Source organism: Uloborus diversus, chromosome 2 (assembly GCF_026930045.1).
Source record: "Uloborus diversus isolate 005 chromosome 2, Udiv.v.3.1, whole genome shotgun sequence".
NCBI lineage: Eukaryota > Metazoa > Arthropoda > Arachnida > Araneae > Uloboridae > Uloborus > Uloborus diversus.
In genome coordinates, this window is record NC_072732.1 from 74161774 (window position 1) to 74184764 (window position 22991).

The 22991-nt window shown below is 31.5% G+C and overlaps 1 protein-coding gene across 1 annotated transcript in view; it reads left to right on the plus strand.

Moving 5' to 3' along the window:
• LOC129216367 (lachesin-like) overlaps positions 1 to 22633 on the plus strand; it is a 50984-nt gene extending 28351 nt beyond the window's left edge. Inside the window, exons 3-10 of the mRNA XM_054850581.1 lie at positions 78 to 285; positions 8690 to 8860; positions 10899 to 11036; positions 12410 to 12697; positions 12775 to 12840; positions 13801 to 13887; positions 20294 to 20395; positions 22554 to 22633. Coding sequence (XP_054706556.1) covers positions 78 to 285; positions 8690 to 8860; positions 10899 to 11036; positions 12410 to 12697; positions 12775 to 12840; positions 13801 to 13887; positions 20294 to 20395; positions 22554 to 22633 — 1140 coding nt within the window. The remainder of the gene's footprint in view (positions 1 to 77; positions 286 to 8689; positions 8861 to 10898; positions 11037 to 12409; positions 12698 to 12774; positions 12841 to 13800; positions 13888 to 20293; positions 20396 to 22553) is intronic.
• Positions 22634 to 22991: the final 358 nt, after the last annotated feature.

Consider the following 22991-nt stretch of genomic DNA (forward strand, 5'->3'; position numbering starts at 1 on the left):
AGCTTAGTTCGTGATTTTTTTTTATGTTTGCCACAAACATGCTTAGATAGGTATTTAATGCTCGTTTTTTTACGCAGGCAGCCTGGATCAAAGTAGAAACTAAAGCAATTTTAACAATTCACCATCACATTATCACTCGAAACTATCGAATCAGCTTAAGTCACAGCGACAATAGGAATTTTATTCTTCAGATTCGTAATGTTCAACCAGCAGATAAAGGTGGATATATGTGCCAAGTAAACACAGTACCTATGAAGAGTCAAGTTGGATACCTTGATGTTTTAGGTAAGCATTAGGTGTTTTACTTGCAATGAAAATGTATGAAAATTAAAATGTTCTTTAATAATTAATCTGAACCATTTTATAAGCAAAAACAGTAGTCTTGTTTATTCGAGTTTTGTTAATCCGATAGTCACTTAATTCGAGGTACAGTAAATAAAGTACTTCCGTTCCCTTTTTGCAAATGCTTAAAGTTTAACACCTCCCTGTTTGGTCTACGGTCTATTTTTCCTTGAATTTTTGCTTTTCCTCTCTACTTGCCATCCTAGTTGAGTCCAGTCTATTTTGTTTCTGAGAGATGTTAATTAAAACGTATTTTCTTTCAAATCAATATATTTACAAATATGCCTGCTCTTAATTTTACCTTCCTTTAATTATCTCTATTTCTACGTAATGGCACTTATAGCAAAAGTTTTCTCCTCAATTGTATTATGTAGTCCGCTTGATCCAGTAATCCAAGGAGGTGTTGGTCCGAATCAACACAGATTATTGGAATTCAACTAATATTATTTTCAGAAGTAATGCTGATAACATATGGTAGAAAAGACATGATATTGATCTTCAGAGTAAATTCTGCACTATTTTTAACCACATGTCCTATAATATCGCAAGTATAAGCTGTGGTGTGTTTCTTCCCGTTGAAATAAAAAAAATAAATAATAGGGAAAATGCTGAATTGAGACAGCATGAAACATCATAAAGATAACTATTTTTAGTGATGTCAAATTTTATTTGCACGTGAAAATGTCTAATTTAGACGTCCTTTGTATGTCTAAACTTGTCGTTCGCAAACTTGCTGGAAGGATCACAATGACAATTCATAAATTGCTCTGAAATTATATTTCATTCCACCCAATCTCAAATGAATATTCCATGAACGTTCATTATATTCAAACTTATGAGTGCTTTCATTTTGATCCTACTTTTATGATCGATTCGTAGGGCATTTTTTACAGACAATCTTCACCAATCTACCAATACGTTATTTATATAATAATAAAGTCTATTGTTTGAGTTTTTTAGGAGATTAACTGTAAAAAAAAATATTTTTTTATGTTCATCCATTATATATTATTATTATTTTATCAAAATTTTCGAAAGTAATAAAATTTTTTAAAAAATGCTCTTCAAACTTTGAATAATCTAACGGCTGCGTAAGTTTTGAAATAAACACAATTCTTTGAAGAATTCTGAAAAAAAAGCTTGTTTCCTTCTCACAAAATGCACCCAAATACGCTTTTTCTTTCATATTTCACTGAAACATTTTTCGAAAAGCTTGAAAGAACCATAGAATGTCGTAAAAAATATCACTAGAAACCAAAAAGAAAATCAAAAATAAAGTAAATAGATAAATACTAAAAATTAAAAAAAAATTGCAAACAGAGTTTCAGGTGTGGTTAATTTGTATTCATCAATCTACATGTTCGTCAGTTATTTATCTAGAATACTTGAAAATTTTAAAGTTGTTTAAAAAGAAATCTAAATTTTTAGAATTCAAGCCCATGTGACAAATAAGAACCTTTTGATCCGAAACTAACAACACTGAAACTATTTTTAGCCCCCAGAACTTGAGAAAATTGCAGAGCCGTTTGCTTGAAGCATCTACAATATAAAAGTAGCTTCACAAAATTTAAAACTGGCGAAAGTTATGCAATGATTCATTGGATCAAATTAATGTGAATTCAAACGGCAACACATCTACAATCGATTTTTTTGTATATATAAATGACTGTTGATACATGCTCTTTTTGTATTCGATAAAACTTAAAATTTTGCGATTGATTATCTTTCTTCTTAGTGGTGAGTAAAAGAAAAAAAAAATCTTGTTTCGAAAAATACACTTACATATATTAAACTTACATATTATTTGAATGAAATTGGATTTATTTGTAAACATTTGCTTATCTTGTTAAGCAAATTGTTTACAAATAACAAGTTAACAATTAAACTTGTGCGAAAATTGTTTTATCTTTGTTTGAATTTTTTTACTTGTTCAAGTTGAAAATTTCACTTGGAGGTTTTTTTTTTCTTTGCCTAAATCACGCATTGAAATGAGAGCTAAAAGAAAAAAAGGAAATAAATTGCTAACACTTAAAGTTATCACTTTCGAACCAAATACTAATAGCATTTGGGATTGACTAAAGCTTTATGACTAACACTGAGATAACTGCCTATCATTTTTGCATTAACTTAATTTTTTTTTCACTTCAGTCATGTTCCGATTTCAAAACGATTCATGTCTTAAAAATGTATATTTGAGTTAGTATGAAACCTAAGACAGTAGAAAGAAATACAGCTGGTATTGGAATATTGATGCTGGCACTAAAAAGCATATTCGTTCAGCTCTGGACGAGTCTTCTGTGAGAAAAACGTATCGAATTTCTTTGATATTAATATGCACTTTCAAATCAGAACTCCCATGCGCATTTCTGATAAGACAAAATACACTTACGGTAAAATATAATAAATTTGATTGAAAAAGTAAACTGAATTTGAAAGAACTTCATTTTTTAAGCTCGTGTGTCAAAGCATAATACACTCTATAACAAAAAAAAATCGACGCACCAAGAAGGAGTGATACGATTTAGACGAAAATTAGTGGATAGAAAGGCAATGCACAGAATAGTAAATGATTAAATTTCCCAGAACGATTGAATAAATTATGTCAGAGTTACAGTAACAAGTTCAATAAGGTAGTGACCCGCCTCTAGCCGGGATACAAGCTGAAGCACGGCGTGGCAAACACGGATAAAACTCCCGGAGGGTGTCCTGCGGTATTTCCGGTCCAATTCGATCCAACTGTCGTATGAGGTTATCAACATTCCTTGCCAGATGCAAACGCCATCCCATCATATCCAAGACATGCTCGATGGGAGAGAGATCTGGCTATCTGGCAGGCCACGGAAGAGTTTGGCAAGCATGCAGGCAGTTCATAACAACACGTGCCGTATGTTATCTGGCATTGTCCTGCTGAAAACCAGCCGAGGGTACTGCAGAAGGAACGGCAGCAAAACAGGTCTTAGGATGTCGTCGATGTACCACTCTGCAGTAAGTGTACCTATAATTACGATCAAAGTGTCCAGTTATCAAAGGAAATTGCACCCCAGACCATAATGCCTTGTTGAGGGCCAGTGTGGCGTGCAAAACTGAAACCAGTACCCCCCCCCCCCATGGTTTGCGTGTCTCCAAACACGTCTTTGATAATCGTCATGACACAGTTGGAAGCGGGATTCGTCGCTAAAGACTATACTGCCGTGTGCATGTAAACGGCAGCATCTGCAGAAATGAGATTTCGAGATATTTGAAGAAATGTGTGGTGGATTCAATACTAACCGTAGGGAAATGTTGGAATTAGACATCTATTTCTTGCCTTTTTTTCAGCGGAAACCAAAAAAGCGAGCTTGTACAATAAAGATAACATACAATACATGACAAAAAAGCAAGAAAATGAAAAGTGAAAAATTTGCAGTTACTGCCCTTTACCTGCACACGGCACTATACGTCCCCAGTCGAAACCATTCCAACCTGATCGAGCCTTGCACCTCTGTAATCTGGCTCGGCAGTGTGTAGGCTGTAGGCGTCAGTGGCAGGAGGCATAACGGTCGGCACGAGCGTAGATTTCGCTGTCTTAACCGTCTGTAAATGGTCATGATGGACACTGGTGTTTGGTTTGAACGTCTGATGGTTGATAGAGATGAAGAAGCTGTTGTGACAGCTGATCGGACAATCATTCTGTCCTCTTGATCTGTTGTGGTCCTAGGTCGACCCCTACTATCCTGACGCTGAACTCCACCCAGTAGACACTCATCTTTGCCAGCACCTTCGAAACGGCTCATCGCTTCGACTCAAATGATGAGCGATTCTCCGATTTGACCAACCGGCCTCTTTCAATCCAATGATACGACCTCTTTTAAACTGACAGTTGCTCGTAATGCCAACACGAGCCATGCGGCAAGACATTTTTAAGTTGTTAAAAGGTAATCTAAATCGCAATCAAACCGAAAGTTTTAACAACTGTTGAAGAACTGCTGTTTATATACATCTGCTGGAAGCGCAGTTTTAATGCGCTGGATATCAAACTATTCATTCATTGGACACCAAATTTTAATCATTTGCATATCTGGTCAAAACACTCATGCATACAAAATTTCAAAGCAATCGGTTGATTGCTTCGTGGTGCATCGATTTTTTTGTTACAGAATGTATTATTTAAATTGTGTGTGTGGAAACTAGTAGTAACTGTAAAATCACCGCTGAAAATTCCGCTAAAAAGTTCAGTTTTGTTATTTATTCCTATATTATCCTTTAAGTAACATGAAATCTGGTAGAAAACAGATAGTCTTCATGTTGCACTGACATTAAGTTATCGACTCATTTCCCAAAGATATGAAAAACTATTTCAATTCAAATTTCTGCTAAATATACTTACAGTGGCTCCCAAAAGTGTTCATACACTTTTAAATTTTTTAGTATAACCAAAATAACGCGAAACTGAATTCGAATATGAAGTCCAATATTTTTTCACATCATTCCTATATCATTCTAAATAAAACCCTGTAGTTTTTTCAAAATATTGAGAATGAAATGGGCTTTTTGAAATGGGTCAAAAAACGAAGAGACAGATAAATAATACGCCAGAAAAGTCATTGTACACTCAAATATTTTCGAAGAAATTCATGATTAAAATTATCATATGTCGTTTTCTTACTATTTTTATATTATGTTGACCCTTAAAAGTCATTTGGTTGAAATGTTTTGTTTATTTATTCCTTAATATTGCGCTTATTACTTTAAAATGGCTGGTATTCATAAAAAATCACAAACACCGTTCGAAATTTGTGTTTTTTTCTCACAGTAGTGGTAAATTGGTTTGAAAAGGTTCTAAATTAGTTAATTTATTCCATTCTATAGTAAAGTGCTTGATATAATGCTTTAATGAAAATAATAGGACAGAAAACAAGGTAAGAAAAGGTCAACCGGCAAAGTTGACAAAGCGTGATCGGAGATTTACAGTTAAGAAATTTATGAAAAATACACATTTGAGTGCTGTAATAGTTTCCGCATAATTAAATGAAACTTTTTAACACCTAATTTTCACCTAAAATTGTTCGCCAAGTTCTCTGATTAGCTGGATTAAATGGGACCTCTTCCAACAAGAATTTTCGTGGCCATGCGAAAAACAGAAAGCTTGCGCTTTTAGTCGCAAAAGCAATGATATACTAAGCTCAAAACGTTTTGGAATTATGTCTTACTTAAAGATAAAAATGAATTCAACAGTTTTTGGTTAAATTGTTGTTTAATTGTAAATAGAAGAAAAAATTAGGAACTTAATCTTAAGAACTTAGTTGGACCAGTTAATCAGGACGGTGAAGGTGTTCCTGTATGAGGGTGCATATCAGTATCAGGACTTGGTTATTTGGAATTTATTTATGAAATAATGAATCATGCTGTTAGTTTAAATATTTTAAAAACCAATTTGAAAATCTTAGCCAAAAATTTGGTTATCGGAAACAACTTTGTTTTTTATCAAGATAACGATAAGAAGCACACGGTTTTCAACGTTTGCGTCTAGTGCCTCAAAAAGTTTCCTAAAGTTTAGAAAATACCAATTCAATCTCCAGATTTGAACTTAATGTAAAATATTTAGTGATATCTGGAGGCTAGATTACAAAATACGACTTTGAAACGAAAATAGAGCTAGAAACAGTAAGACTCGAAGTGTAGCTGAACACTTACTCAGAAATTACGCAAAAAAAAATTGAATGAAATGTATTCCTAGACGTTTAAAAGGTGTTGTTGATACTGCATGATATTTTACTAAATAATGACTTAATACAAAGTTAGATTATTCACTGATATATAGACATTTTTTAAAGTGTGCAAAAACTCTTGTGACATAAAATTTTCGGCACTTTTTGGTTTTTGATTTTGAAAAAATTAAGTTTTAATATTCGTAAAAAAAAATTCATGCAGTTTTGTTGAAAATTGATCATAGTTCTTGTAATACCTATTACGAAATATTAATTCTAACCAATGGATAGGGTCCTATTTCATTGAAAGTCGTAGGTGTACGAACACTTTTGGGAGCCCCTGTATTTGTGAAGAAAATTACAAAGTGAACTTTTTCTTGCTTACAGCAGTAAATTTCAATCACTCTACTTGGAATAATAATTACGTTCAAACCAGTCGATACGTATAAAAACGATTGGGCATGTGCATGAAACTAGGGACATAACAATGAAAAAAAAAACTTCATAGTATCAGCAATTTTTTTTCTTTCATATGAGGTAAAAAAGACTATTTTTTTAAAACTATGCAAAAAAAAGTGATAAACACATTTTTTTGTAAGTTTTACAGGTAAATTTTGACAACACTACTCATTGCCCATGTGTCGTTGCATTAGCGATGCATTAATCTTATTGTTTATTGAAATATGGTTTATCTAGGAAGAGATCAGACTAACAAGGAAACTTTAAACTGTTATAATTGTCTTGTGTCAAATATTTTAAACTAGGCTTCATACTAATGTAACATCAGTCACAAAAAGTTTGCATTGCTTAAACAAAAACAAGCCCAAGTTAATAAAAATTCATATTCTCTTCATTTCTGATGATGTCTTTAATTTAAATCCCTTAAATATTTAGAAATAGTTGAATTCAATCATTTAAAACTTATTTAAAATATGTGATATCAGTCACAGTAACATAAATCACATTTCTCTTTTCGTTAATAAACCTCAAACAAATTGCACGAATAGCATTGACTGCTGCAGAAAGGCAAAAAAGGAGGAGATATAAATTAAGAAATACAGGAAAGCATGAAAATTACGAAAAGTAAAAGAAAGTAGAAGATAAAAAGCGGATGATAAAAAATAAATTAAATAGTTTTAAAAAGCCTAGTATAAGTATCAAAGTTAGTTTATAATAAAATTAAAAAGAGAAATTAGGAGAAGTAGAAAAAGTATAGAACGAGTTTTTAAGGTATTGAAGTCCCAGGTTTAAATTAGCAGCTGCGTTGCCCCTCTTTAAAATAATGAAACCTTGGTAAAAGCTGTTAGTCATTCAAAACGCTCTTTGTTATATCTTTACAAAAGAAAACTGCTGCTGTAAAAAATTTTCTAGCATGAAATTTGATAATCAGATACTTCTAGTTCTTCATGTATTACATTTGAATAAAAAGTGCTACATTATCGATACAGAAATATTTCTAAACGTCATAGCTTCATGCAAATTTCAAAGTTATCATCATCCGACTTGCACAGTCATGTTATAATGAGTTATATTTGAGTAATATTTTTCATTAAATCAGAAGCTGTGGCAAATGTTAAGCAACAACCCTTTTTTTACAGTAAAGGGGGAAATCACATCCAGCAGAACATGTTCCAAAATTGTTGACTGCAACTGGAGAACGGGTTCTTGAAGAATATGACAAACAATTTTATCACGAGAAGTTATATGCATTGAAATTGAAAACTAGTAGTATTTAGTAACTATCAAGATTCATGCAGTAAAACATTGGAAATAGTCTGTCATTGTGGCTTAAATTTATTATTCACATGAGAAAGGAATAAAATATTTAGCGCACTAGATATAGTAAAGGCGAGATGACTTTTTATTTTATGAAATACATCAAAAATATAAGTTTAAAAACTTTATAACTGAACTTTTCTAGCATTTTAAATACAATTTTTATGCTAATTTTATTTTCAAGGAGAAATAATTTATAATTTCATAAATTTATTGTAAATGTAACATCAGTCACTAAATCTTTGTATCATCAGTCACGGGTGTTAAATAATTTTTATACTTTTAGTTTTAAGTTATTTCAATAAATCAAAGTGTTTTCATCTAATCTAAAATCTCTATTTAAGGGGAAGAATTCTGTTTAGATTTTACGTTATTAGTTTAAAGAGAATTTCGAATTATATAGGAAATTATTTTTCTCACTGTCTCTTCTGCGTAACATCAGTCACTATTTTTTGTTCCCCTTAATTTCATACAAATTTTTTCTCCTCAAGTCTGAAAACAAGTGTGCGGACAGTGATGTACCATATCATGATATTTTAGATCAATTTCAGAAGAAACAAAAATTAATTTCAAGACAGTGCTGAATTTATAAGTTAAAAATAGAGTCAAATTGTAACGTCAGTCACCGTGGGCAGACCCGATTTCCTTTCCATATATTTAACTTATTTTATAACTAAAGGGTCTTAAAGACCTATCAAGTGTAAAACTAAGTAGGATGCATGATTCTGGAACTACTGCTCTCAACAGATTTTCATGCATGGAACACCATTTGTCAAAATTGCTAAAGTTTCTTGCTGTATCACAACTTCGTTTAGTTTTCAACACCAATAATAATTAAAAAGATGTATTCAAGTATGAGCTGAAGCTTGTATTCATTTTTTTAGTACCTCCAGACATACTTGACCATGGAAGTAGTAGTGATGTTGTCGTGAGAGAAGGGGCGAATGTTACTCTAACGTGCAAAGCAGTTGGTTACCCTGCTCCTAACATCACGTGGAGGAGAGAAGACAATGAACCCATTCCACTAGGAGCTTGGCAAGGAAAAAAAGTTACAGGTAAGACCATGGAGAAATGTAATGCTTAAACCACTGATATTGAAAGTAATGTGAGTGAGGCTAAATACCGCCATACTTATCTTTGGTGATCGTTTATTATATCCTGATTAGGTGCATTTCATTAGTTTTTGTAAGTTGAATTTCACATATTTAGTAATTTTTTTCCGTTTAACAAAATTTAACTATTTTTATAAAACGTTTTCACACTTGTAGCTTGTGATCCATGCGTTGAAATCACTTGTAAAACGTGAAAGGTATTATATATCAACTATTTTTATTTGTAGAAGAGTAATGCAAAAATAAATAAAATGAAAAAAAAAATAATTACAAGAAAATCATGCAGAAAAAAATGAAATAAACCTGCTTTCAGTACAGCGCTTTAATTGGCTTCACTTGCTCTGGATGTTTTTTGTTGAATGATAGCATAACAATAAGTAATGTTAGAATGTTAAAAAATAACATAGCACAGTGGAGCACCGAAATTTACCTTACGACGTTAGTTTACATATTGTTTTCCTAAGATGGTGACATTGTAAACATGCATATTTGGCCATTTGCACGTCTTAAAATTATTAATCTGATGTTTTTTTAGTATGCGAGTAAATTAAAGAGAGTGTAGATAAAGTAAAATTAATAATCTTTCAGAAAACTTTTCTTAACCCAAACACACACAAGTTTAAATATATTCTTACCTTGAAATTAGAGCTACTCCTCCTCGAAAGTAAATCTACTACGTACTATATGGCAAACGATCTCTTCAAATTCAGCCCTTTCTAATGCAGATACATGTTAAACAGTGCAGCTATGCCGTTTCATGATAAAAAATTAAATTAATTCTACTCTTTGAGGATGGTCTACCTTAGAGACACTAAGACACCTTAAGCTCACTTACCTAACAACCAAACAACCAGTAATTAATGGTAGGATAATTTTTAACAGCTACAAAAACAATATATTATAGCAACAAATAATGGATTTATTTCGCATCAAATCATCAGCAACAAGAACAACAGTAGGAACGTTAGTTATATATATATATATATATATATATATATATATATATATATATATATATATATATATATATATGAGTAAAAGCAATAAAAAAATTTTATAGACAAAGGGAGAAAAATATCCTTTACCAATTCTTTTAGTCTTACATTTACACGAGGAGCGAGTTCAAAAATTAAAATGTTACTTACTTCATTTTAGAAAACATTAGAAGAAAATAAAATTATGATGGATTGTTTTTCGTTTTCGAACAACATTTTGTTTTGACATAATCTCAGTAACTTAACGTGTATTTTTTGCTGTTATTATTGTTTATGAAATTCCCTTTACAGGGATGTGTGTCTTAAGATAGATAATGCAAGGCGCGTTATTCCCATAGTCAAAAGTTTCCTACAGATAATTGATAACAACGCCACCTGGAAATTGTGCATACGGAGACGAGTGTCTAACTGAACAATTTTTTGATTATGGAATAATGGCACACCCAAAAAGCAGATTGAAGTCTTATGATTGGATTAAGAATATTACTTCCAGCGGCAATTACGGTAACTGACTGAGGTTGGAATTGGTTGGAGAATATGACCACTGAGATTTGTCAAAATCCGATCAAATGTCCATTCTTGTTGTTGTTACATTTTTTTATTATCATAACAAAACTAACTATTATTATTATCATTTTGTTGTTGTTGTTATTATTATTATTATCATTATTATTATCATAATAACCATTGCTATTAATATAATCATAATAAACTTATTTATTATTAATATTATTAATGCATTAATCATGTTTATTATTATAATAATAATAAAACAAATTATTATTATTATTATCATCATACTAATCATTGCTATTATCATATAATAAAACTAATTGTTATTATTATTAGTCATATTACTGTTTTTTTGTTGTTGTTAATACTTTTATTGTTATTATTTATTATTATTATTATTATTATTATTATTATTATTATTATTATTGTCATTATTAAGCATTTCATCTCCTCTACGTAATACTCTTTTTCAGATCCAAATGCAGTTACTTATGAAGGAGAAGTCTTGAGTATTACAAGAGTAAGTCGTCTTCACACTGGTGCCTACTTGTGCATTGCAGCCAATGGCGTTCCACCTTCCGTTAGCAGAAGAGTCATACTCCACGTTCATTGTAAGTAAGCGAGAGCATTTGCTCTCCTCGTTACATTGTTCTACTTCGCCATATCGTCTCTTTTGCTCTGCATTATCCTCTGATTCAAAATATTTTATCTTCTGAACTAATTTATATATGTTCATTTTTTTGTTTTATATAATGTAAATACAATTCTTTCATACAACATTGCTTTGATTTTGTACATAAAATGAAAAGTTGTGCGAGAAAAAGTTCAAATCAATGCCTTGCAAAACTTAGTATTATGCTTATAAAATTATTAAAACGAAAAATGGGTTAAAAGTATGTTATTTTCTGACAAGGGTTACTGACTTGTTAATGATTGAAATGTAATAGATTGAACGCAGCAGAAAAGAAGAGGTTTGGGAGCTAAAACCATTTTCTAGACACCACAGGAAATACAACCAAACGAAGCAATAGCTCCATTACTTTACCGTAAAAATTAAAATGTAAAAGCACTATTTGTTGCGTGACAGGTATAACGTCAAGTTCCTGTAGCGCCTTCATATTAATTAAAAGCTCGCGCATCTTGAGGTGCGTGGCAGTTTTATGAGAAGAGCCGGTGCATATGTGCTGTCGCACCGACGCTCATTTTGAAGCATAGTTTTAGATAAGTGATAAAAATATATTATAAAAAATTTTTTACGTATATATCTATACATACTCTGTGAAAGATGAAGTTTTCAAAAATGAGTACATTTATTCTTTTTTTTTTATTTGTAATATTTCGGTTCAAGTATGAGACCCCATTTTTTTAAAGAGTGTACTGAATTATTTAATACTCAAAAATAAGTACATAACTCGGTTAATACTCAATTTTAAAATTATTACATATTTAAAAATGAGCACAAATGCCTCAAAAATGTGCACATGTTTATTTGAGTATTTGATGAGTATTTGAAATGAGTTTCAAATTTGAATACAACATAATTGGAGTCATTTTGACTCTGCGATATGTTCAAATTTGAGTATTTCTTCGTCGTTTTTGAAATTGCTATTTTTAGAGTGTACATATAGATTCACGGTCCACTTCTATTTTACCTAAAGAACATTACCAATATTTTCCTAGGTTAAAATTAGGGCCCTTTCTCCCTGCTAATGAAATTATTGACAAATTCGAAACCATAAAATTTGCTTCATGGACTGTTACGGTAATTCTTATCAACACGTGTACTTATCAATGCTGTTCGTAACAGCTGCGTAAATTTTCTTTACATCATTTTTCTTTGCTTTGAATTTCAAGCCCACTTCCTAAATTAAAACACTACGTATTATTTATATCTCTAAAAAATTCTTTTTCCGATTTTTTTTCACCTAAAAAATATTATTGTAAGTGTCCTACACAATTTTATGGAATAAATTGTCTTTTTCAGTTCCACCTGTACTATGGATACCAAACCAACTGGTTGGTGCTGCTCTTGGGCGGGATGTAAGTCTTGATTGTCACACGGAAGCGTATCCGACTTCTATAAACTACTGGGGACGGAAGCCAAATGAAATGATTATTTCCAATGAAAGACTTCAGATCACAACAAAAGAAAAGACATACAAAACTCACATGAGATTAACCATAATGAAATTACAGCCCCAAGATTTTGGTGTTTATATGTGCTTTTCAAAAAATTCTTTGGGATCAACAGAGGGATCCGTTAGACTCTATGGTAAGCATACTCCCACGAATAAAAATTTAATATATTGTGCAAAATATCAAGATAAATTTTGCGTTTTTTTCTTTTAGAAATCCAGCCCCCCACTGCTAATCCAACAAGAGATTCCTCGTCTGTGAGGCGCCAAAGTTCAGAAGGTGAGTTGCGAAAGAATGAAGTAGCAAAATTAATTTTGATAAGTTAAAATATTTTTCCTTCTAATGAAAAGGTTCTTCTTACAACAAAAATCATTGAAAGTCACTAGCAGAATGAATGTCTACGCAATTACTACGTTTTTTTAAATCTTCAAGCGAAGTATGTTTTTTATTAAATGTTTAATGCAGTTAGGATGTACTTTATTTTGATCGTGCAAATAGAATGATTTACTTAAAAAAACTTATCCGTCGACATCCGTCATAGTAAAAGAAATCGCTAATAGAAAATAGTGGCTACTAAAGAAATTGATACTACCGGCCAGCGGCGATCTGACTTTCTTATTTTTTACCCTTCTTTTATTAATGCATGACAACTGAATTAGTTATACTCATGCCAGTTTAATGTAAAAAATCTCTTAGCAGTTGAGCGTTTTGTGCGAATAGCATTCACATAGGAAGTAGAACTTTGTGCATTAAAAGTAATATAAAATAGTAAATTGGAAAGTACCTTGACTCGGAAACTTCGAAAAATTTGGCTACATTTTCCTACTTCAAAATCGACCGATCTGATTTGCAGCATCTGTACTAGTTATGCTTTTAAAAAATGACTTAAAACTATGGATAAACTTTAAATTACCTAAGAAAGCAGTCTTTATTTTGCTTTTTCAGCATATAACTGCAAATCATTTTGCACATGGAAAGTTATAAACATGTTTCTAATTTGAGCAAACGAAAAGTTTCGATAGAATATGTACTATGTGTATTTTTTAGGATAGAAACAATAATGTATCCCAAAAAGTTCGGCAAATGACTTCTCAGAGATTTGCCAGTTTTATAATAATGCCAATTAAAATAGAACGCTCTGCGATAGTATGCAATCAGTTGTATTATTTTTGAATTTTGAATTTTAAGTTGATTAGTTTTTGAGTTCTATGTCGTGATTTTTGCGTTGTTTCATTCAAGCTTTTCCTCAGCATCAAAGCTTAGGATCCGTCAAAGATTCCACAGAAGACTCTTCTGTAAGTAAATGGAAAAGGCCAGTACTTACAGGTAACTGCAATTTTGCTCTTTTTTTCAAAACATATTATTGAAAACCGACATTAAATTAAAAGATTTTTCATATGCTTGCAAATTCCTTATTGCGGTTTCAAAACACTAAAAAATCACTTAACAAGAAAGAAATCACCGTGAGCTCAAATTTTGCTTTTCAGCAAGAAGATTTCTATATAGTTACATTGTAGATTAAAATTCCTTGCCATATAAATTTTAAGTTTACTTTTAATGTTGACATTATAACTGCACACAATTTAGGTCAATGCCACTCAAGCGAATGGTTTTAGAAAAAAGAAAAACATCCATTTCGTATTGTAGCTGTCACTCCAAGAATTTTATTACGAAGAGCTGGGCTTATGTACAAATGGGAAAACAATTTCTTCTTTTTACTTCCTTTTACGAAAGAGGAAGTATTGAATTCGCAAAAAAAATTTCAATCAAAAATCGGCGCTTAATTTCCATTTTGCTCGCCCCAAAACGAATATTGAGTTTTTTTTTTTTTTTTTTTCAACCCGACCACATGTGGATACATGCCTAAGAATGAATAGACACCCGAAATATCCATTTTGACGATACCCGAGTTAATTATAACGCATTTCCTCGTGACGTCTGTATATACGTATATATGCGTGTATGTGCGTATGTATGTGCATATACATCTCGCATAACTCAAGAACACTAAGTTCTAGAAAGTTGAAATTTGGTGCGTAGACTCTTAGTGGGTCTAGTTGTGCACCTCCCTTTTTGGTTGCATTCGGGTGTTTCAAAAGGGGTCTTTGCCCCTCTTTGGGGGGAAACCATTGTTAATTTCAATGCAAACTCAAGTGATGTTATAATTTGGCAAACACTTGGCCATATCGTATGTAAGTTTTGTTGCTTGGCGATAAATTTGGAGGTGGATTTTTTTTTTTAATCTGGTTTTAATTTGACCATATATATAGTGAGTTAACCATTGAATCACATTAAAATTGCCAACATTTTGAAAAGTAATCTGTATAAATCATTTTTTTTTTTTTTTACTTCGATTCGCAACAAACTTGGGTTGAAAATATTTGAAGTGTTTCTTTTGTTTCCTCCAAGTCAAAGGCACTATTATCATTAAATTAGCGTAAAAGGAAGTCATGTGATGCACACATCAGCTCGTTTTTAATTAATGTTAAACGATCGTAATTTAATTAATTTTGTCATTGTCTAACAATGCTTGGCTGGAGCTCTGACTCAATTATGAATATAGAGATCATATTCATGAAATATACAAAAACAACTTTCTCTCAATGTATGAGAATTTCAGTGTTGTCAAAAAATCTGCCTTTTATAGGTTTCTATGCACGATTAAGGCATTGCTTAGTAATCTTACTACTATTATATATGCGAAATTTTGTCAATATGGATGTATGTGTGGATGTTTGTTACTCTTTCACGCAAAGACTACTGAATAGATTTTGATGAAGCTTTACAATAATATAGCTAATGCATCAAAATAACACACAGGGTAGTTTTCGTCCCATTATGGGGGGAAACCCCTCCCCCCCTAGGGGGCAATAATACACAATTTTCATACGCATTCTCTAATATGGGAGTGAAAAATACCTGCACATATTAACATTATATGTCTAAGTCCATCGAAAGCTTTAATTTTTCTACTGAAGATAGCACCGGTTCGAAATTTCTAAGTAGAATGAAAAACGAGTTATAAGCTTTTTAGTTCCATGCTCGAAGGCTTTCTCAACTCAATACAGTATTTAGTGTATCATCTCAACTTCCTGGCGACGGCTACAAATGTTGTATTGTTGATTTTTTTTTTTTTTTTTTTTTTTTTTTTTGCTTTTACTGTTCAAGGCTTTTTTCAAGTCAAATCTTAAAGTAACATTTTTGCACAAGATTGACTAATAATAAAGATTTGGCTGATTATTTTCCATTTTAGTGCAACTTTGATGCAATTAATGTTTTTTTTTTAATTTATTTGTGTTGACTGGGTATTTAATCGATCAACAGGAATCTAGCCAAACGTTTTTGCAAAATCATTTCAATAGCTAAGGCATTTGGATATTTTTTCAACTGTCGCTGGTTTTGAAGCTAAAGACTACGCAATACTGTTTCTCGGTTTTCTCCACGTAACCAAATATCGCCATTTCTTTAATATTTCTTCCTTTAAATTTGTTAACACGTAAAATAATTTGCTCACAAAATTGAGCAAATCCATAAACAGCACAAAAACTTCCATTAATTTGTCTTTGCGCACAATTTCAAACAATTGCCAAATTTTTACTATTTATTGGAAATGATTCGGGTAGCATCATTTTATAAGAACCAGAAGTATCTCAGTATTTGGCGACACTATCTCTTTGATGAAAATTAATTACACACAGTTTTTCAAAGTAGGGAGAGGGAGCCTCATTTAAGGTATCCCAAAACGATTAACGCGAATTTAATAACATTTTAAATCGCAGTAAGGGATAACGGGCTGCTACATTTTTTTAAAGTTTGTACTTCAGTAGCAATATAGAGAAGGTTTTAGACTATGTTCAAAGGGGAAAAACAGATAAATCTTTTTAAACAAGTGAAGTTTAATTTCATATTTTGCAAATTTATTAAATTTGAATATGGTTAAATATTGTTTTTTCGTTTTTAAAAGAGTACCATGTTTTTCTTCATACTTATTGCCATTTTACTTTTATGGGTAAGGAAGAAGCTTTATTTTTAGTCACGTCAAAGCGGTGTGTTTTGAGTTATTTCAGTTACAGCAGAGACCGAATAAAGGTAGCGATTGTTTCTCATAATTATTACAGACTTAGGCAACGCCGGGTATTTTTGCTACATACAATTATCTGGTAACTAAATAAAGTTATGAAATAGAGTCTGCCCCCCAACCCCAGTTAACGTCGAAGAAAGATTTATTTTTCGCCAGGAAACGGCTAAATACATGCAAAACATTTTTTTATTGCATCTTCTGTTCGGAATTAAAAATATAAATTAACCAAACATTTTACGCAGTTTCATAAACTTGGCAAGTCTCTGGCGAATGTATGGTACTGTGGTCCTTTGGCGATAAATAATGGATTTCGATTTATTATTTTACATTTTAACGCTGCTTTTAATTGCAAAAATATAAAATGAAACTAAACAAATGACATTTTAAAATCTTATTTGATAGGCAGAGTTATGATAACGTGTTCGGGATGAGTGTTCAAAAATGTTGGTGCCACAGCCATTACAAAAAATGCATTAAAATGTACAAATTCCGCAAAATTAATTTTAGTAAAAAGATCACTAAGTATTATGAGGTATTAAAGTTAAAATTAATCCGCCAAATTAGTGAAACAACACTCTTAAATGTCATTAAAACTACTATTAAAGTGTAAATAAATCCACCAAATCCATTTTTTATCTCCAGTCTTATTAGGCGACTAGGTTACTGCACTGCCGAATTATTTAAAAAATTTTTGAAGCTTTTTATTTTCTTTTTTCTTTTTTGTGTGTATTTTTAAGGGTTAATGATGCTAATTAGGATTTTGTGGAATTATTGTCCCTATTGTAATGGCAACAGTGGGGGATATTGTTCTTTCTTTCTTTCTTCATTCTTTCTTTTTTTTTAATCCTATTGATGAGGATTTTTGGAATAATCATGACTGAGATCATCAGATGGAAATGTTATTTGAAAACGCTGATAGACACTATTCTAATAGAGACTTTTGTGAATTTTTCTCTTTGCGAAATGAGAAGTTTTTTGTACTATTGTCCTCATCTAAATGGGAACTTTAAAAAAAAAAATCTGTTGTGCTTACTCTGCTTGTAATGGTATTTTTACTCTAAACTTTTTGGTATTGCAATCAGGACCGTTTACTTTATTTAGAAACAGTTGATTTCCTTCTGATGGGGATTTTAAAGGTTTGATGTTCTGACTCTAAAGGGACATTATTAGAATCAGGATTTGTAATAATTGTTGACTCTATTTTGGGACGATTTCTCCGATAAGAAGCTATACATGATACAATAATTTAGATAGCCGGTGTAGCGCTGGATATTATTTGACGGAGATCAGGATTATAAGGAAAATGAATCACTTTATTTGAGAATAGTTGACCTCACTCGATTTGGATTTTTTGAAAATTACCCAAACTAACTGCATTACAACTCCTGAACGTTTCCGTGATTTATTTTGTGTGATTTTTTGGGTGTCTTCCCAGTTTCACTGACATTTCATTTACCCCCCTTTCCCCTGATTTTCAGTGTTAGTCATACCTTTTGATACATTTAAGGGGGCAGGCAATTTGAAATGCCGGCGAAACTGCAGACAAACTATTTTTGGTAACTATTTGATCTTTGCTTGTTTTGACCATTAAATTGAATCGATTGAAAAAAACTACATCAACGGGAGCTAAGCACGGGTAAAAGCTAGTCATTTACAATCAACAAGAAGAAATTCAAAAATAAACTGGCGTAGATTTCTACTTCGTCATTTCAAAAATACCTTAGAATAATTAAATGTGTAATTAAAGTCTTAAGGGGTTACGGTTCAGTAAGGAATTGATTATGAGAAAATTTAACTTTTAGTTTTAATCAAAATGTTTTCGACTCTTTGTCCAGTTATCGGATATCATAAATAGGTTTGCTCGACATAAAACTTCTTTTTACTGCCCCTAAATTACCATTTTTGAAAACTTAACACTTGGTTATTAGTAGGGTAGGGTACGTCAGAAAGCAACCATTTAATGAGTTTCAAAATTTTCGAACCAAGCAAACTTGATTTGAACATTGCCATTGAACATATGGTGATGCACTTATTAATGCATCACAATTTTTAAAACATATTCTTTTCAAAGTGCCATCCTCTAAGCAAATTTCAAATGAATGTCCCTTTTCCAGAAAAAAAAAATACATTCAGAAAAATGTTCAGATCTCTCTGTGTTGCGTATGAGACATAGACATTTACAAACAGTTACCGTTTAATTTAGGAGCTGACACATAGAACGTAATGCTTATCTTTCAGTTCCCAATTTTAGACTTTGACAACGATGTTCATAACTTTGTTATGAACATCTTTTCCATTACGTTGTCAATTTTTTTCTCTGAGGAGGGGAGAGGGGATTGAGAGGACGGGGAAATGTTTCCGAAGTTTCCCTATGACATAATCTTATGAACTGTGTTCATACGCCAGATGGAATACTAACCGCAAAATGGTAGAATTTCCAACAATAGAGACTCTCAAACAGTAACTAAGCACAATGCTTTGCACAACAGAAAGCAAACCAACATAAATCTCTTTTTTATTTTTTTAATCATTTATAAAGTTTGTTTGTTTATTTATTTATTTAGTTATTTTTTATTTATTTATTTATTTTATTTGCGATTTCAAATTGATTTTTTAAATTTTTCTCAAAGTTTAATGCTTTAAGTTGACACAATTTTGCGTAGCTTGCGAACAAATCATTTGGCAAGAAAAAAAGTAACTTGGTTTTTACAAATCCAGTACTACTGAACATCATATGTACAGTTGAAATGTGGCGAAAAAAATGCAAAATAACTAGAGATAACGGATCCATTAAATGAACCTTTAACGCATTTGAGACAAAACTAAATGTACACTTATGCTTACAAGATTTTTTTTAAGAAGCAAGCAAATTACAACCCATGATAAGGCAGTGAAAAGCAAAGGGATGTAAGTTCGAAATAAAAACATTGGAGATAACGAGTACAAATGGTTGGAGAACCTCTCCTCTGTCTTGGGGCAAGATATAGTACTATCAACCCTGGTAAGTGCTGCTATACAGCTTGATTTAGTAATACTTTTCAATGAAAATCTAACTAGGACCGTAACTTAAAACGCGTCTTACTCAAAACTTGAAAATTTCCACTTACATCTCTTTGCTTCTCAATGCATCATATGTGCTAAAGTGCTTGTATAACAAATGCGTGGATATTTAAAATTTAAAAAGTACTAGTTCATAATGTCCAATGTCGAAATGAGTGAAAGACTTGAAAAAAAAACTTTTAAATTCTGTTTTCATTGAAGTAAAATTCTAGGTTATGTTTCTTTATTATTAAGAATGTTTTAAGCTTTCAGTTCGTTAATGTTTTTTTCTTATAGTTCTCCATTCTTAAAATGCTTTAAAATAAAGCGCTTGATTCCAATCAAAAGGAGGGAAAAAAAGCTTGAGTACTTGTGCTTCTTTTTCGTTAAAAAAATTAAATAAATAAACATAACTAGAAAACCCGCTGGTACTCCTAAATCCGCGTCTTATGCGTCTCAAACGAGATGACTAATTCTTCTTTAAAACACGCCATCCATTTGCTTAAGTGTTTCATTCCCTCTTAAACAAATAAGCTTTCAGTGTCGACAAACTCTCATTTACCACCGCGTATTTGCTTTTTCTAAGCAATTCATTTTTCTGTTTTTCATTAGATGGCGCTTACAAAACAAAAGAACATATCAATACAGTAGAAGATTCTAAAGAAGCCAAACTCGGAAAAGATTCATCTCATTTACGAAATGAAATAGATGAAGGTAACGTTTTAACATACTTTATCTAACTTTAAGTGTTTAGCGGCTCATTTTTTAAATATTCCATGTCTTTAAAATAAATTTATTGTTTTTCTGTTTAAGTGAATATTTATGGTTTTCTGTTTCAGTTCCATTTCTCTTCATACACATTTTGCATAGTAGAGTTATATATATTTTTTTGCTTATGCACATGTAAATTTTACGAAATTAATACAATTTCGAACTATTTCAACTGAAGGGGTTTGTTGAATAATCGAGAAGTATTTCCAGATTTTTTTTCCTTAAACCTAAATTCAGTTAATTTAGTAAATTTATTGATTTTTGGAAAATAAGTAAGTGTGGTAGAATCAGCAAAAGATCTACATTTGATGATGCATTTCAGAGTTCTACGTTAAAATCATTTTCTACTCCTTTTGCAAAAGAAAGACCAAAAGGTAAGTTTTTAGTAAAAATAAATAAATAAATAAAAACATAATTATTATTATAATTCATTGTAGAATGTTAAGATTGAAATAATAAATGACTTGTTAGTTTACATTCAATATAGCTGAAATTTACTCCAGCAATAAAATCTAAGTTGTAAAATAAGTTACAAATTTTACCAGTGACTAAAGGTAAAATTAAAGGACTCACAGGTACGAGTATACGCAAGAAATATAAGTAAGCGTTAAAAGTAAAGCTGCTTGCTTATATGTCTTTTTGCTTTTGTCGGATATCTTTTTATCCGTTAGCTCACTTATGTTGCATTGAAAACGGGTTTCCTTGTAACCCCAAAACAAATGTCTGCAGTATTCTGTAGTTTCGTGCTATTAAACGTTGTTATTTCTTATTTTAATATCAAGCACAAAGGTAATGAATTCAATTTTTAGTGTTTATTGCTTGAAGATAATTTTTTTCAAAGTATAAAAAAGTCTCATCAGCTCAATAAATCACATTTATTTTCGTGAATTGTTTTAAATAAATTGCATCATGGCTTTATTATACAGAATACCGTATAACTGACTAGATTTAAATCTAATCAAGTAAAAGGACTGTTCGTAAATCTTTGTCACATAAGGCAAGATGACGAACTCGTCATCTATTAAAGAGAAACTTATGGTTGGATTTCCACTGCATGTCAATCATCTATGCCAACCATTAGTTATTGTGTTTTTCGGAGCCATGAAAACTTTTTCTTGATATTTAGTTTGCGTCACATCAAACTGAACCAATTAGGGAAAAACATATTTCTCTAGTACTTAGCATTTATTACGGATATATTTTCAACAAGATAAAGCAAAAATCGTAGTTATACATGCTAAATGCTCCGTTATTACAAATGTATTTGCTTCATATTGTACAAAACAGAAATCAATGTCTTGCTCCGCATTGGGATCAAGGTAAGTTTCAAAATAACTCGATGTGTCATGAAACAACTTATATGTTAATTGCATAGCATCTAAATTAAGATTTATCTCATGAATTTTTAGAAGTCTTATCAGCTGATTTTATTTTTTTTTTGCCCGCTCGTCAAAAAAGGATTGCTGATAAGACCATCATTTTGTACCGTGTGCCCCTATCCATTATTTATCGAATATAAAGTATCAACATTCTAAAAAACAAAACCCTTTTTATTTAAAAAAAATAATAACTTGTACATATTGCGTGTGGGACACAGAAATTTACTCCCGTGCTATGTTCAAAATAGTGCAGTAAAGTCCCGAAAACTCAACTTTTGATAATCCGGGTGAATTCGATCACACTCTGGCAGAACGAATGAACACCACTAAACCCGATTAGAACTTCAGGATGTCGGTAAAGCAATTTCAATCCTGTTGCGCTTGCATTTTAGACAATTTCCCCCTCTAACAAATTGGGTCACTTTTCGGTTCATACTGTACCAAGTTCTCGGGAGTGGACTCTACTGTATCTTTAAAATCAATTTTTTTAGAATGGGATAGTTCCTTTTCAGATACATAATGGGTACTAAAACTAAGAGGCAAAGACAAATTTTTCTTGGATTGATGCGGAAATATATACGTACAAATCTCACTGTCGTACAACAAAAGTGCAAGTGAAGCATTAAAAATATTCAATTCTTGATGGTATTTACCTCATGTTTGCAAACAAGGAAAAAATCTTTGCCAGTATAAGAAAGAGTATAAATATAATTTCTCTTTAGGTTCTACTGGAAATCTTGGATGCCAATTTACATGGATGCTGTTGTTCCTATGCGTTGTTCTACACGAAATCACATCATAACTAATTGGTCATTATTTAATGACAATCATATGACTTATTCATTTGGGATGTATACAGAAACTATTCGCATCATTTTGTACAAACAGGCACAAAACCTGAATTTTTACAACAAAAGAAACATTATATGATTTTTCACATGTTCGCCTATTTTTATTTTCATAATATCATTTTGTTGGGTTTTTTTTCTTCTGGAAACTCTTAGTGGAAAAATCTCAGAAACCTTAAACTCAAAGTATGGAGTGGAGTACAAAAATATAAATTACAGATATCTAGGGCCAGACAGATATTGGATGCATTAAAAAAGGTAAATAAAAATATAAAAAAAACTTTTGGGAACAGTAGCCATAAAACTGCTGCA